The 15,033-nt window shown below is 50.9% G+C and overlaps 6 protein-coding genes across 6 annotated transcripts; 4 read left to right on the forward strand and 2 right to left on the reverse strand.

Moving 5' to 3' along the window:
* Positions 1-217: 217 nt before the first annotated feature.
* HER10_EVM0004175 (uncharacterized protein) lies at positions 218-1,729 on the forward strand (the record flags this gene model as incomplete). The annotated part of the gene is made up of 6 exons (XM_035473827.1): positions 218-328; positions 385-480; positions 545-581; positions 641-708; positions 777-1,177; positions 1,255-1,729. The coding sequence occupies 6 exons, from the start codon at positions 218-220 to the stop codon at positions 1,727-1,729; spliced, it is 1,188 nt and encodes a 395-aa protein (XP_035331397.1).
* A 705-nt stretch (positions 1,730-2,434) lies between these two features.
* HER10_EVM0003239 (uncharacterized protein) lies at positions 2,435-4,004 on the reverse strand (the record flags this gene model as incomplete). The annotated part of the gene is made up of 2 exons (XM_035472923.1): positions 3,695-4,004; positions 2,435-3,610 (listed from the first exon to the last, which is right to left on the reverse strand). The coding sequence occupies exons 1-2, from the start codon at positions 3,839-3,841 to the stop codon at positions 2,435-2,437; spliced, it is 1,323 nt and encodes a 440-aa protein (XP_035331339.1). The 5' UTR covers positions 3,842-4,004.
* Positions 4,005-5,444: 1,440 nt separating this feature from the next.
* HER10_EVM0001156 (peptidase family M28) lies at positions 5,445-7,269 on the reverse strand. The gene is made up of 2 exons (XM_035470912.1): positions 6,331-7,269; positions 5,445-6,269 (listed from the first exon to the last, which is right to left on the reverse strand). The coding sequence occupies exons 1-2, from the start codon at positions 7,107-7,109 to the stop codon at positions 5,558-5,560; spliced, it is 1,491 nt and encodes a 496-aa protein (XP_035331200.1). The 5' UTR covers positions 7,110-7,269; the 3' UTR covers positions 5,445-5,557.
* Positions 7,270-8,940: 1,671 nt separating this feature from the next.
* Positions 8,941-9,989, forward strand: HER10_EVM0005747 (uncharacterized protein; the record flags this gene model as incomplete). The annotated part of the gene is made up of 4 exons (XM_035475351.1): positions 8,941-9,127; positions 9,183-9,364; positions 9,441-9,774; positions 9,847-9,989. 4 exons carry the CDS (start codon positions 8,941-8,943, stop codon positions 9,987-9,989), a joined length of 846 nt encoding a protein of 281 aa, XP_035331493.1.
* Positions 9,990-11,786: 1,797 nt separating this feature from the next.
* On the forward strand, positions 11,787-13,145 carry HER10_EVM0007635 (uncharacterized protein; the record flags this gene model as incomplete). Its single annotated transcript, XM_035477187.1, has 5 exons — positions 11,787-11,971; positions 12,024-12,270; positions 12,330-12,508; positions 12,563-12,792; positions 12,844-13,145. 5 exons carry the CDS (start codon positions 11,787-11,789, stop codon positions 13,143-13,145), a joined length of 1,143 nt encoding a protein of 380 aa, XP_035331608.1.
* Positions 13,146-13,796: 651 nt separating this feature from the next.
* Positions 13,797-14,982, forward strand: HER10_EVM0002964 (methyltransferase domain-containing protein; the record flags this gene model as incomplete). The annotated part of the gene is made up of 3 exons (XM_035472655.1): positions 13,797-14,196; positions 14,261-14,465; positions 14,511-14,982. The coding sequence occupies 3 exons, from the start codon at positions 13,797-13,799 to the stop codon at positions 14,980-14,982; spliced, it is 1,077 nt and encodes a 358-aa protein (XP_035331315.1).
* Positions 14,983-15,033: the final 51 nt, after the last annotated feature.

A 15,033-nucleotide genomic window follows, 5' to 3' on the forward strand; every position in this document is an offset into this window, starting at 1 on the left:
AGAGTCGATCTCGTTTTTGGGACCCGGCGTCTATCTTTCTTTTTCCTCTTCCTCCCACAATCTCGAGAGACATGAATGGAGCTTGCTTCGATTCTGACATCTCATTCGTTTTCATTTTGACGTCTTGACTTGCCTTTGGCTAGGCGGTGGTCTAGCCCCCTTTCCACGTTAAACCTCAACCTAAGCTAATGTCTGGTCTGGGTCCGTGGTGATCACCATGGACGGAGCAACAATTCATGCATTGTATGGAACTGCCGACAACTCAGGCGAGCCTACGCCCTTGGTGAACAAGACTCCAACTATCCTAGGCGTGGTGATTGCTTTCGCGGTAAGCTCCTACTTGTTCAAAAACATACCAGCAATGTGACTAACGACGTTGCCTAGATCTTCTCATGGATGTGTGTCGCCTTCCGGATGTACGTGCGGGCCAAGTTGGTTCAGTCATTAGGATGGGATGATTGCTTCGTGATATTGTCGTTGGTGTGTAACCCTCTGTATACTCAATCGATGACGAACAATGTCTCACATGAGGATTCTAACACAGTTAACCACAACAACTGGATCTGTTGGAATTTGTGTCGGTAGGACCCCACCAAATATCCCTTTCTTGCCTTTGTGAAACTAATCCTTTGGTCAACAGCTACCAAATATGGGATGGGAAGACATATCTATACCCTCTCTGCGACAGAAGTCCAGAATTACCTCCGAGTACGAAGTCAACCCGCCGGTAGTCGCCTATGATGACGACCTGCTAACCAAGAACCCCCTCGCCTTAGACCTTCTACGTTGCAAACGCATCTTACCAAATGTCGACCGCCTTTATCAAAATCTCTCTCCTCTTTCAATACCTCCGCATCTTCGACCGACCGTCCTTTCTTCGATCGCTCTGCATCTACCTGATCATCTTTGTCAGCTTATGGGCCACCGCCTACTCGTTTCTGGGATGGGTTCCCTGCGTGCCAGTCGCAGCATATTGGAACTGGACCATCCCGGCCACACGCTGGGCGTACGGCTCGCTCAATTCTGATATATTCTCGGGAACATATGAGAGTCACTCTTCGGTCAACTTTGCCTTGGACGTTCTTGTTCTCGCCATCCCGGTTCCGCTCTACTTCAGGCCCCAACAGTCGCTTAAGTCGAAGCTTAGACTGCTTGCGCTGCTGGTCATTGGCATTGCGTGCGTTTTGCCCCTCGTCCTCCCCAATAGCGGACTATCACTCTCAGGGTTCCCAAGAGCGCTAACACAGTTTATAGAGTCAACGGTGTCTCAGTCGTCCGAGTATACTCCATCATTCAACACCGATCCGCCACTCGTCCGACATTAGACCCCATGTGGTACGGTCCTCTCAGCATCGTCCTGTCCGCCGTCGAAGTCGATCTGGCCATGGTTGCCAGCAGCGTCCCGATTTTCTGGCCAGTACTGCGGCAACGATTCCCCGGTATCTTTGTCACCAAGGAGGTTGAAGTCACGAGAGAAGTTCGGAGACTGGAGAGCGTGGAACTCGAGGACGACATGGAGATGGAGCCGGATCGGAGGTCGCGGGTCGGCAGCGAAGCAAGTCTTCGGCAAGAGAACATCAATCAGGGAGGAGGAGCGGGCGGACGATACATGGATGAGTTTATTGTGAACCAGGTCGATCCGCTGAGGAAGGCCAAGAGTACCGTCACAGAGGTCAAGGCCGGCGATGAGGCTCAGGGGGGTTGGTGGCAGAAGGGCCGCTTTGGTTGACGAGCGTGAGAGGACTGCAGACTTTGCTCATGGCAGATTGGTTAACCAGCTTGTTCGGAATGAAAACAGTAATATCCACATGGACCTCTGAGTAAGAGCAGATCCACCGCAGGCGGTATGATGTGGCTTCTGACCAAGTATGCTCCAATCATACTCCTCAAGTGACTTTGCGAGCGCGGCTCTTAGCCGAGTGTAGCTCCATGAGTAGGTTTAAGAGCTACCATGTTGTTCCATGTTTGGCATCGGCTAGCACTCAGAGACTACATGAAGGCCGCGCAAGACCGGAGGATCTGCATAATACTCTTCACATAGCCAGACTTTCAGCATGACTGATCCTGAAAGTATCAAAGCCATCGTTTATGTAAGGTACTACATATGGGGGAGTCCGGTCGTGTTACACTGAATGTCCGGGTGGCCTACCTTACTTAGGATCTTCCTACCTGCATTGGGGCCTACCTTTTCTGACGCGTTTGTGACATGGGTGTGCGTGAGTAGGCAATCCTACGGTCTTTAAAAAGAGGGATCTGACGAAATATAAGGGTCCATCAAAAGAAGTCGTGCAATGAAATTGAGAATGGAATTTTTCGTCAATCTGAGTCTAAGTAACGACTAGCATTTATATTTGACGGCGGAGCTTGAGCTCAATGTATCTAAAATCTAGATCTAAGGCGTAATGTATTCACAGGGTATCGTATTCCTTCGGACTTAGACTGCGCGGTTGTACCCAGAGCGTCCATCGGTAGTGATGTCAGAGGCTTCGTCACGCCTGTTATAACCTGAGCGTCCATCGGTACCGATAGCAGAGCTTTCCTCACGCTTGTTATATCCGGAGCGCCCGTCTTCAACACTGTTGTAGCCAGACCGGCCATCAGTCTCTTCCCGCTTGTTGTATCCAGACCGTCCATCAGTGGAGGCACCAGCGACCTCCTCGCGACGACCGACTCCAGAAGCTCTGTCTTCTACACCGTTGTACCCCGATCGTCCATCTGTTGTAGCGTCCGAGCCCTCTTCGCGACGATTGTACCCGGAGCGACCGTCTTCCACACTGTTGTATCCTGAGCGGCCATCTGTCTCCTCACGACGATTGTAACCAGATCGACCATCTGTTGTAGCGTCAAGGGCCTCTTCGCGCTTGTTGTAGCCAGATCGTCCGTCAGTCGTGGCTGAAGCGTCATTCTCTCGGCGATTGTATCCTGAGCGCCCATCAGTGCCGATAGCAGAGGCGTCTTCGCGCTTGTTGTACCCGGAACGTCCATCAGTGGTGGCGTCTGAGGCTTCTTCGCGACGGTTATACCCCGAGCGGCCATCAGTTGTGATAGCAGAGGCTTCCTCCCGCTTATTATATCCTGACCTTCCATCAGTAGTGGCATCAGTAGCCTGTTCGCGACGGATGTATCCGGATCGGCCATCGGTTGTAGAGTCAAGAGCCTCTTCGCGCCTGTTGTATCCAGATCGTCCGTCTGTAGTAATAGCGGCATCTTGTTCACGGCGGTTGTACCCAGAACGACCATCCGTGGTCAAATCAGACGTCTCCTCGGCGTTGCGCCGATTATACCCAGATCTACCATCTGTCGTAATAGCCGCGTTTTCTTCGCGCTTATCGTAGCCAGACCGACCGTCTGTAGTCATGACTTGATCTTCATCACGGCGGTTATATCCGGAACGTCCGTCAGTGCTGACAGTCGCCTCTTCGTCACGGCGGTTGTAGCCAGAACGACCGTCGGTGGTAATAGCAGAGTCATCACGACGGTTGTATCCAGAGCGACCATCTGTAGAGACAGCAGTGTCTCCTTGTAGGAGACTAATATCTCGGACGCGAAGCGCCGCGATACTTGTTGCTCCATGAGCTCTGCGCTCGCAGCTCTCAGTGTTTTTGGTGATCTGATGGAACCATAGAGTTAGTGTCATGGAAATACCAACCTTTAAGGATGATAGAAGCTAGTAGAACTCTGAAGATGGACTTACTGCTGATAAGATAGTCTCGCCCTTGAGGAAGGATAGGACCAAGATGCTGGTGAAGAGGGCTACCAAGAGGACACGTCCAACTGGGCGCCGAGCAGGAGGGCTATTGGGCATAAGCCCATGAGTCGGCAAAATCGTCTCTTGTTTCATTTTGGAAAAAGGATATGAGGTAAGAACCTTGATCAAAGCCAGAAAGCTCGCCGTTTCAGGTGTGAATGTTGATATCAAGAGACAGTGAAAGTTTTCAAGCTGGATCCTGTTGTAATACAGGAGCTCAAGGGAGTGATAGACCGAGGTACTTGGTGGTTATTGGATGCTAATGAAGACAGAACACGACGAAACAAAGAGAAGAGAGCCTCTTATATATTGCTACATGACTGAACTTCTCTCAGAGTTCTCGAGTGTGAGGTACATAAACGAAGAGACTGGAGGGTTGAGGCGTAGGAGGCGCAGTCACGAAGCACGCAGTACCAAGATACTTACCGTCGACTCTCATAACCTGGGTAGCAATACGACACAGCCGCTGCAGCCCTATGCAAGTTGCCATGAGCCATCAAGTTGAGACATGCAGCAACAGGTCATGATCCGGTTTCTCATCAAGGACTCAAGGGTTGCCTGAACTAAAGTGGAAACAAGATTCAGACTCGGCCCCCACAACATTGACCGGTGAGATCGCGGAAGTGGTCGCGTTCGCCGCACCCTGCACAAGTCCGTGGCGACCGGTGTTGCACTAGGTGCCAAGCCCGACCCTCATAGGTCGCCCTACAGCCTGCTGCAGTGCTGCCAACGCTGAAGGATTTGGCCTCGCCATCATCGGCTGGAGATGCCCGGCGAAGAAGACGGAATGCGAGCCTGCCCGGTGTTCCAGTTCCTTGTCAGCGGAGATGTCCTTAAACTTCTTTGGGGACTGGAAAGCCAGGGTTCGCGCCCGTTCCAGGGGTCAACCAACGGCGTTTCTAGGGTTTCTTGGGGAGAAGCGGCCCCCAACAGAAAACAAGGGGGGCGGCTGACATCCGGCCGTAGACCCAGCCATAGGCATCGACGCTGAAGGGTGTTGCCAATTCGAGGTTATGATTGGTGTAGGAATGTGATGAGTCTGCTTATCCGGTGCGATCATACTTCTCAATTGCTCCTTGCCTAGACCTCGGCCAAGTCTGTGCCACACTGCTCCGCCTCCGTTAGTAAGATCACGATGATGCAGTCATGTCTTGGGCTGATTGAGTGAGGCTATCTCGTTTAGGAGACAGTAAGTTGTTGCCTGAGAAGATGGGGCATACAAAAACGACGCCATGCGTTAAGATTCTCGAGTGGGTTGCTCGACAGCTGCATGATAAGTTCCAACAGCTGGAAGATGGTGTCCACATGACCTTTTTGCGATAGCCGAGATATGCAAAAGGCCAGACTCGCCTGTCTTGTCGCGGATATGGAGGCACCCTCCGACATCATAATCAAAGCTCATTAAGCCTTACCACGATTGTCTATATCTACGGACTTTGGACTTCTTCTGAACATGTATAAAGCGATGACTAGAGTTGGTTGTGCAAAAGTACCACAAAAGTACCATTTATCACTTACTCTAGAAAGGACGGGAAGTCTGGGTAATCTGATTGGTCGAAAGAACTGCCTAATTGAAGAATAGAGCTCGCAAAGTGTCGTGCGATGCTGACAGGCGAAGGATTCGGTTTACTAGGATCCTGGCAAGCCTGTAGCAGTATCACATTGCATACGGTCACGCAAAGGGAGCGCAAATAACATGAAGTCTGTCATCCATTCATTTCTCGTCTATTTTTAAACCGAGGGTAGGCTAGGTATCCATGGTTGGAGTCTTACCCCCTCGTAGGAGTCAGTCACTTGGGTGCTTCTCCCTTAGAAGTGGGAGCCGCCACCGCAGGGCCCGTCGTGGGAATGACCGGTCAACTCAGCAGCACGCTTGAGGTGCTGGGCCGTGTCTGCAGCCCATCTGCGCTTCTTCAACTCAACAGCAGGAAGGGTTTCCCAGCTCATGGAATATTTGGCGACACTGTGGGCGATGGCCTTGGTGTTGACAAGGTAAGCATCGTTGTCCAGGTTGGTGATATCGTCGCCGATCAAGTGGTAGTTAACATCGTAGGCAACACCGACCTCGCCACCAAACAGCGCGGCCTCGGCCTCCGTCTTGAGGCCCTCTGCGCCAGTGAAAAGTCCACCAGACGGGATGCCGTTCTCGATGAACCCGGCGTAGTCAGAGCGGCCGTTGAATTCCGTGGGTACGTGGCCCAGGCCCTTGGACTCAAAGAACTCCTCAAAGTCCTTCTCAATGACATCAGAACCGGCGGGGCCAGTGAAGTTGAAGGCACTGCCGTCACCATCATAGATGGCGAGCTTGGGGTTGGGGCTGGCGATCATGTCGAAATTGAGGTATGCTCGGATCTTTGAGATTTCCTCCTCAGAGCTGTTGAGCGACTTCACATAGAAGTAGGAGCCGAGCTTGCCGTATTCTTCCGCGCCCCAAAATCCAAGTCGAACGGCGTTCTTGGTGGTGAACTGGGTAAGGGCCTTGGCGACAGTGAGAACACCAACGGTGCCGGAGCCATCGTCGCTGGAAGAGAATATTAGTCAGTTCGTCTTTCCGAACGTATCTCATAGTGATGTCAACTTACTTAATACCAGGGCCAGCAAAAACAGAATCGGAGTGGCCTCCGATCATGAGAACATTGTCATGGTCTCCGCCCCTCGTCTCCGCAATGACGTTATAGTTGACACGGTTCTCGATAATGGAGATAACATTGAGATCAAGAGTCAGCGCTTGACCAGCTGCAAGAGAGGCAACAAGGGTCTGACCCTCCTCACGGGTAATTCCCACAGTCGGGGCGTAACCATCCGAAGCCGCACCGAGGGTTCCTGAAAGCGCGCCAACGTCGTTGTTGTAGATGATGGCACCGACAGCGCCTGCAGACTTGGCGAGAGTGGCCTTGACCGCAAAGTTGCAAGTGCCTCTCGACACGAGCGCAACAGCACCAGAGACTTCGGCAGGGTAGTCCGACGCCTCGCATCCAAGGTTGGCGACGTTGACCAAGGTAGCGCCGGTTAGGGTTCCGCCAGGTGTGTACGTCAGAGGGCGGGCGTCAATGGCATCACCTGCGACGGAGAGGGTCGCCTTGGCACCGGCGAAAGCCTCGGTGAAGGGCTGCTTGTAGACGTCGTAGTAGTCGAGCTTCTCAAGCTCCTCGACAAGCCAGTCTACGGTCGCGTTGTGGCCGCCACCGCCGAAGGCGCGGTTTCCCTCGTGGGCATCCGCAATATCCTGGAGCTTCTGGGACCCGGCGAGGAGGTCCTCGATGTTGATGAGCTCCTGGAGCTTCTCGGACTCGACGTACGGCTTGCACTTGACGGCGCTGACTAGCGCCGGCAGAGCCAATGCGAGAGCGGCCGTCTTCATCTTGTGAACTGTTGCTACACGACCGGCGGGGTCTTGCACAAGATTTGAAGTTGCCTTGTGGTGGCTAGAAACAAAAACCTGCGAGTGGGCGAGCGAGGAGATGTTCCCAATAAGCAGGGCGGAAAGCAGCGGCTTGTTGGCCTTTTAGACTTCCCTCAACCAACGAGCTGGAAGCGACGCATGCATCTCTTCGCTCGCGTGATCATCGCCAAGACGATAGATAAGGAAGCTGGTGATGTTGGCAGTAGCTCACCGACCGGCGCCACTGTCAATTAACCTCGACGCGTACTAGGCTCCCCAGAAACGCGGGGACGTAAGACTTAATGAGGAAGCCCAGAGCCAATATTTTCTTCTGCTCCATTACGACTCTATCGCGACCTGCCTGATCCAGGAACGGCCGTACGCGCCAATGCGATTGCGCAGCTCGGTTACGCCGTGGAACTTCTTGGCATTGCAACCCAATGAGGTTGAGCCGCCGATACGCCAATGGCAATGACACAAAGTTCCAGCCACGATTTTCCATGATTCATTCCTCATTGTGGGAGACCATACCTTACGTTGACACACGTGATCTCGTGAATGAACCTTTGGGACCTGACCATATCGATACTGGAAAGGTCTTGTGTTCACAACAAAGCCTTGCTACTATGTTATTACTACTTCTCTCGCGAGCTTGATGAAGAAACCCCGACTGGATATCCTTGTGGAAATGGCAGCATGGCTAAACGCGGCTTGTCAATGCACAGACAGTGAACAATTGCTTGGCAAATAGTACAGGATTAACCGTCGTCCTCGGGGTGTGGGGATACAAGTTCGGGCCATCTGCCATCTGATATTGGAGTGTGCCGCACCAAGTTAGCATCACGTGAAATAAATAAACGAACATCAACTATTCGGCTTACATGATTCGCCACTCATCCACATTTCGATAGCTTGTATCGTCGAAAGCTTCCGTGTGTTTTCTTCCTAGATGCCACAACGTCTGAATGCGGATTAGTCACTGCGTTGGAGAACATCATGTCGGAAAGCATGTTAGTTCTCCATCAGGTGCGAACTCATCTAGGAGTACCAATTGAGTTTGGTGTCACAGGTAAGCTACTGCGAGGTAGAACTTGAATCGACCCAAATGTGCCTTCAGGCTTGCGAGAATAAGGTTGAGTTTCTCAAGGTAGCATCATTCAGATTGAGTTGGAGATCGATGCGCTAAGACTGCCGTCCTCCGATCTTGGCGACTGCTTTGTCATGAGATAAGGACTGCGCGTCAATGTTGACTCAAGGCCAACGCGAAATGAGACTGCGGAAATAGTAATCGGGGAAAACAAAGACCCCGTTGGAATAATTCCAAAACTTTGCGAAGCCGACGATGAGCTTGCAGACTTCAATCTGCAAGAAGCTATGACCTCAGGAACCCAACGAGCCGCTAAGCCAGGCGCGAACTGCGGCTCGTGAAGGATCCGGGAAAGTAGTTCATGTAAGAGACCATAGAAATCAGGGGTTCAAGCCACAAAATGGACTAACGTTGAAGATCGACATTTGAACAAGGGCCTCGGAAGAGAGCCGTTGCAACGGACTCACGACTAACATTAGCTATCCATCAATGTTAGCACGAACGGAAAGAGCGGAAAGTCCTCGCTATCCAATCGCTGTTTGTATATTAAATATCCTGAACCCTCGAAAAATTGGACTTGAAGCTCATATGATAAACTGCAGTTTCTCATCCTTCTGTATGCTGATGAAGCCTTTACATACACCTGTGTGAAACGTCCACTCCAATCAGTGCAAATTATTTCAACTCCTGTCCCGTTGGGTGACACCAGAAAAGTTGCAAAAGATGCAATTTTCTTTGATGATACTTGGCTCAATGCCTATTGCATATGCACTTCCAACTTTTCCTGGCGCCGGCAGCGGGTGCCCGTTCCAGTCAATTCTACCACCATCAACTTCAGCGCCAGGCTTAGATGCAGCATGCCAGCTAAAGCCTAATCATTTCACGTGGACACCACCAGGTCCTGGAGACTGTTAGTCAAGCTTAATCCATCTGCGTTAAGTCTTCCTTGCTGACAAGCTGCCTAGTACGCGCGCCCTGCCCGACGCTAAATACTCTCGCCAACCATGGCTTTCTACCTCACGACGGCCGCAATATCACTCTCGATGTCGTCATAAAAGGTCTTAAAGATGCGATGAATATTGGAGAAGACTTAGCAACGGCTGCCTTCACGCCAGCACTGAAGTTGAACTCAATACCAAACGCAAATGTGAGGCGACATACTTATATTTATGACATAAGATATTTCATGGAACTTGTACTGATCAATCTCACTTACTGTCTAGTTCATCGATCTAGATATGCTGAACCGGCACAACGTCATTGAACACGATGGCAGTCTATCACGCCGAGACATGTACTTCGACCCGTCGAATCGATTCGACAAGGCGACTTTCGACGGTTTCGTTGCCTACTTTGGTGATGCAACAACGATAAGCACAGCCGCCATGGCCAACGCCCGTGCAAGACACGCTCTAGCTATGAGTCGTATTAATCCAATATTCACTCTTCCCGAATCATCCGCACCTTTGTTCTTGGGCGAAGCATCCTTGATGTTGGCTGTATGGGGCTCTCCGAGCAAGCCGGTGGCCAACAGAGCGTTTCTCGAATACTTTTTCAGTAAGACTTACTTTTCCTCTCAATAAGGTAGTGGAAGTCATTATCCATCGCCCAGGTGCTAAGAATGAATAGGAAACGAGCGTTTACCAGTAGTACTCGGTTGGGTTCCGAGCGATACCCCCATCACCTCATCCATCATCTTGCAAATCGCCAACGATATCGCCAATCAGACACCTTCTGATGTTCCTTTGACTTACACAGCACAGCACTCATGAGCACAAGCGGAAAGAAGACGCGAATGACTCGAAGGTTCGGAAATATATGTGTTATATGCTCTGTTGGGCTGCATGCGCGGGTGAATTCAATCCGCGCGTTGAAAAGCAGATGAGAACGAGATCGAGGTTACCAAGACGCTGGAGCCTCTAAAAGCGCAATGCATTGATATATCAGAACAATAAAAGCACCGCACGAGTGTCTGAAAGCCAAGAAACATGCCTATGCCTGCAATGATCCTCATCCCGTGAGTTTAAGTCCATTTCACACTACATGTTTGTGTCTCCCGCAAGCACCTAGATCCATTCTTTCCAACATCATCCTATAACAGTTACGTGAATCTCTTTTTCCACCTCAAGTGTCTCATCTTGAGCTATTACGTCAGAGGTCCGCCACCAACGTAGAAAGTTTGCGAATCTTGAGCTACCTATTTCCAAAGATGGTCTCTGTCACAGATATAGGTTTGGCATTGTGTCAGAAGATGTCATATTGATCGAATGGCATAGAAACAGGGAAAGCAACGGAACTTTCAGATTCCAGGTAAAAAAGACAGAGAGTTGGGGACTTCAACGCGGCTACACGCTGCAATGTTACATGTCACTGAGGATGGCAAGGAAAGAATCGACTCCATGCATTGACTCAAGTATCATAACTCTTGGGGTATTCGAGAATGTCTCTTTGTTGTTCAAAAATGCCAGAAGATCCTTGCCAGGCGAGGGAGACTATTTTGGCAGCAAGCAATGGAGCGCACAAGGACACTGCCGGATGGCTGACTTAGAAAGGAGTTTTAAGCCGGATCAAGCTTGCTGTAGCTTAAAGGTAGGCATCGGAATGCAGACGCCCCTTTTCTTCACATTCTACTTTAAAACAACACAATGAAGTAGCTAGTATTTACTCGAGGGAAGTCATTACGAAACAAGATAAGGTAGTTGATAGACTTTGACTCTCCGCTGACCCCATTCACCTTTTCGAAAATGTCGGTTAAGTCGGCTCTGAGACAGCGAGACTAGTCATGGTTCCGGCATGAGATGGACAAGGGTGGAACGCAGCGTTGTGGGATGCCAAGGTCGTTGGATCATCGTATACACCCGATGCAGAAACTTGTCCGAGCCGGCCCCGATGCCGGGGCCCCATTTGAAACCCCGAAGTATCGGAGCAGAATCGCACGGCAGTAAACTTGGCATAATATTAACAATAGAGTTTTGGAAACTCGAAGTTGAGAATGGCCATTTGAGAAGGGAAAGACTCGAAAGAGGAGGGGCCGTTCATGATTCAGCCGATACTATTATGAGTTAGTCGACACTGTCGCTTACCTGCTGTCATTAGCGCTGACCAGCAATGCAACGCTGTTACCAGCATGTCTGGGGTTCTAGTTCGATCCACGCCGGTTCATTTGAAGTGCAGCATGTCACGACCTCGGAAAAGGTCCACAACAGCCAACCAACGATTTGTCCACCATGCGGACATGGTCAGGGTTAAAGACGCTTCTTCATATTGGATTTAACACATCCACCATTTAATCAATACCGTCTGGGCATCAGGCCTGTCGACTTTTTCGCCTCCCGGCCGATGTGCCTCTTCAGAACTTCTCGGAAGCGTGCCGTTGTCATCTAACCCCGCCGGCGCTATTTTGACATGGATAACAGAAGGCTGCCTGTCGGCACTGGAATTGAAGATAAATAACGATTGCCACGGTATTCATCGCTGTTGCTTGTTCTCTCCGATTGCCTAGTGCTCTCAATTTCACGAAACTTAGCACCCCAGCTCCCTACGCCAGGAAAGCCGCCGAACGCATCGCAATGCGTATCCTCAACCTCTTCGCGGCGCTGAGTCTCTACGGAGCGACTGCTCTCGCTTCTGAAGGCGACGAATTGTCAGAGGTCCAGGCTCAGGCTATCGAAGCTCTTCAGGCGGCCGAGGGAGACGGTACTTTTGGCAAGAGAGACTCATGCACCCTGTTCAACGCGCGTGTTCGCCGGGACTGGTACGTAAATGTCCAACCAAAACCAAGGTCCATTCACTGATAACATCAACAGGAACTCGCTCTCCGGGTCTGAAAAGAAGGCTTACACCAGCGCCGTCAATTGCTTGTTGACGAAGCCTTCCAAGCTTACGGATTTCGCTCCCGGCGCTCGCAGCCGATATGACGACTTTGTTGCTGTTCATATCAACCAGACCTTGAGCATCCACGGGACCGGCAATTTCCTCACATGGCATCGTTACTTCACGTGGGCCTACGAGAATGCTTTGAGGCAGGAATGTGGTTACAATGGTTATCAACCGGTGAGTAGATAGGATTGGATGGCACTTGGAATTACAGCGGCTGACGATGTGTGTACTAGTACTGGAACTGGCTTTCCTACCGAGAGGATCCTTCCAAGGCGCCAATGTTTGATGGCAGCGAGACTAGCATGAGTGACAATGGTGCCTTTAAATATCACAACGGCAGCACGTCGGGTGGTGGTGTCTACATCCCCTCTGGTGAGGGAGGTGGTTGTGTCACAAGCGGCCCTTTCGCCAAGTAAGCCTCCTTCTGGACCAAAAGAAAGAACACGAGACTGACTCATTGCTCAAGCATGACCGTTCATCTTGGCCCTGTCAGCCCTGGCATCGACGGTCTGGCAGTCAATCCCGGCGGACCTCTGGCCTATAATCCTCGTTGTCTCTCCAGAGATATCAGCGCTTGGACATCCCAGCATTGGATGACTCCTGAGAATGTGTTGAACCTCACCGTGGGCGCTGCGGCAGAGAACATTTTGACGTTCCAGAACGAACTCCAGGGCCGCTTTGGTGATGGCTTTCTGGGTAAGCTTTCGTCAACCCACTTAAGTAAGCAGAGTTCCTAACAATAAGCAGGTACACACACTTCCGGACACTTCATTGTGAACGGTGAAGCTTCTGACCTGTTCTCGTCGACTAATGACCCGACTTTCTTTCTTCACCACGCGATGGTCGACCGAGTTTACTGGCTGTGGCAGGCGCTTCATCTCGGAGAGGCCTTCAACATTGCCGGAACAATCACGATCCTAAACACGCCCCCAAGCCGTGATGCTCGTCTCGATGACTTGGTCATCCAGGAGCCAAACGCGCCCAATCGCCCAATCAGCGACCTACTCAATACGCTTGGAGGAAACCCGTTCTGCTATATCTACTTGTAGAAGAGTTATTGAGTTTCAAGATGTAGTCAAGAATGATACCATTGTCCAAATTTCAAGAAAACATCAAAGTCCTTCGAAAGTTCGAGGATGGAACGGAGGGCCATTGACTTCAAGGCTGTAAACTGCTGTGTCTTCTCAGGCGGAGCACGCACGGCAAGGGTATTCCTCACGGCGCTTGACGCACTAAAAGTCGCTGCACCGTCTCATTCCTGTGACTTTCTCACGCGCGGTTCAGTAGGAAGCTGGGAAGCATTGCAACAGAACGAGCGAATGCGAGTTTTCAATGCGAGTTACCCCGGAGCGCAATCAACCGAATGTTGGGAACTAGATCGAGTTGGTGATAAGTCAAAGGAAGCAAACAATTGCATCGTGTGATGCGAAACATGATTCGACGTAAGAGAGTGAAATGTGGATGATGGCACCCTAGTCCCGGCGGAATTTCCATCCGAGGATGCCTTGTTCTGTGTCGTTGCCAAGTCTAATTGGGGTGATAAACCGCCAACGTTGTTGGCTGCCTTTGTTGAATCTGCTTTGGCTCATCCCTGTCTCTCTCACGTTGGCGGAGCGGGACCTTTTTAAACTGCACACCATCTCCCCGAATCTCCAAAGAGTCACCGAATGCCTCGATAACACACCTCGCAGTAACAAACTATGGCCGATCAATGGAACCACCAAGCCCCTCCATCATGGGCCGATCATCTATCGCCAGAAGGGTCCTTGCCACTTCCACCCGAAGCAATGGTCACAACTCAAGACGGGGCAAGCGGTGAAGGGGACGGGTACTGGACTGCCTCTGCCTCAAGCAACATACTACCATCTTACTCGCTCGCATCCTCGATTCGGGACTACAGCTTCGAAAACAAGAGACGTTACCACAAGTTCAAAGAGGGCAGATATGTCTTCCCAAACGATGACGCCGAGCAAGAACGCGAAGATATGAAGCATTCAATGGTAGTGACTCTTTGTGGCGGGGCGCTGCATAGCGCGCCACTTCAAGATCCTCGGACTATTCTAGACATTGGCACCGGCACTGGCATATGGGCTATAGACAGTAAGTTATTTTGTTGACACCTCTGTCTCGAACAAGACTCACTAATCGCCTTGACACACGGTAGTGGGTGATGAATATCCAGACGCGGAGGTCACGGGCATTGACCTCAGCCCGATTCAACCCGCATACGTCCCGGTTAATGTTTCGTTCGTAGTTGACGATGCTGAAGCCGAGTGGCTGTATCCGACTGAGTCTGTGGATTATATCCACGTACGGAACATGGGCGCAGCCATTCAAGATTGGGATAAACTCCTTGCACAAGCATATAGGTGAGTAAAATCACACAAACATGTGAAATATTCTAAATCTCGTAGAGTTCTAAAGCCAGGCGGCTGGATCGAGATTCAGGAGATGAAATGGAATTTCAACTGCGATGATGGGACAATGCGGCCGGGCTATTCTCTAATCAAAATGATGGATCTGGTATGGGAAGGTCTTGGAAAGTTTGGCATTGAGGCCGACGTTGCAGACACCAATCCCCAACGCCTACTCGACGCTGGCTTCATAAATCAAGTTGAGGACGTGCAGAAAGTCCCGGTTGGTGATTGGCCAATCGACGAAGAGCTTGCAATGATTGGGGCATACTGTCAGGCTGTTCTTTACGATGGTGTGCATGCAGTCACGATTGGTCCTTTGACCAGAGGTTTGGGTTGGAAATCCGAAGAAGTCGAAATCTTTCTAGTTGACGTACGGAAAGACCTCTTGGACACATCAACCCACTCATATGTGTTTTACCATTCTGTCGCGGGACAGAAGCCTTTGGCCAACGATCATGGTGGCAACTAGCTTGAGGGAGGTCTCTCATAGATGCTTCCAACGTAGCAAGGTAGTTCAGCG

The sequence above is a fragment of the Colletotrichum scovillei genome, assembly GCF_011075155.1.
Source record: "Colletotrichum scovillei strain TJNH1 chromosome Unknown Contig00007, whole genome shotgun sequence".
Taxonomy (NCBI): Eukaryota; Fungi; Ascomycota; class Sordariomycetes; order Glomerellales; family Glomerellaceae; genus Colletotrichum; species Colletotrichum scovillei.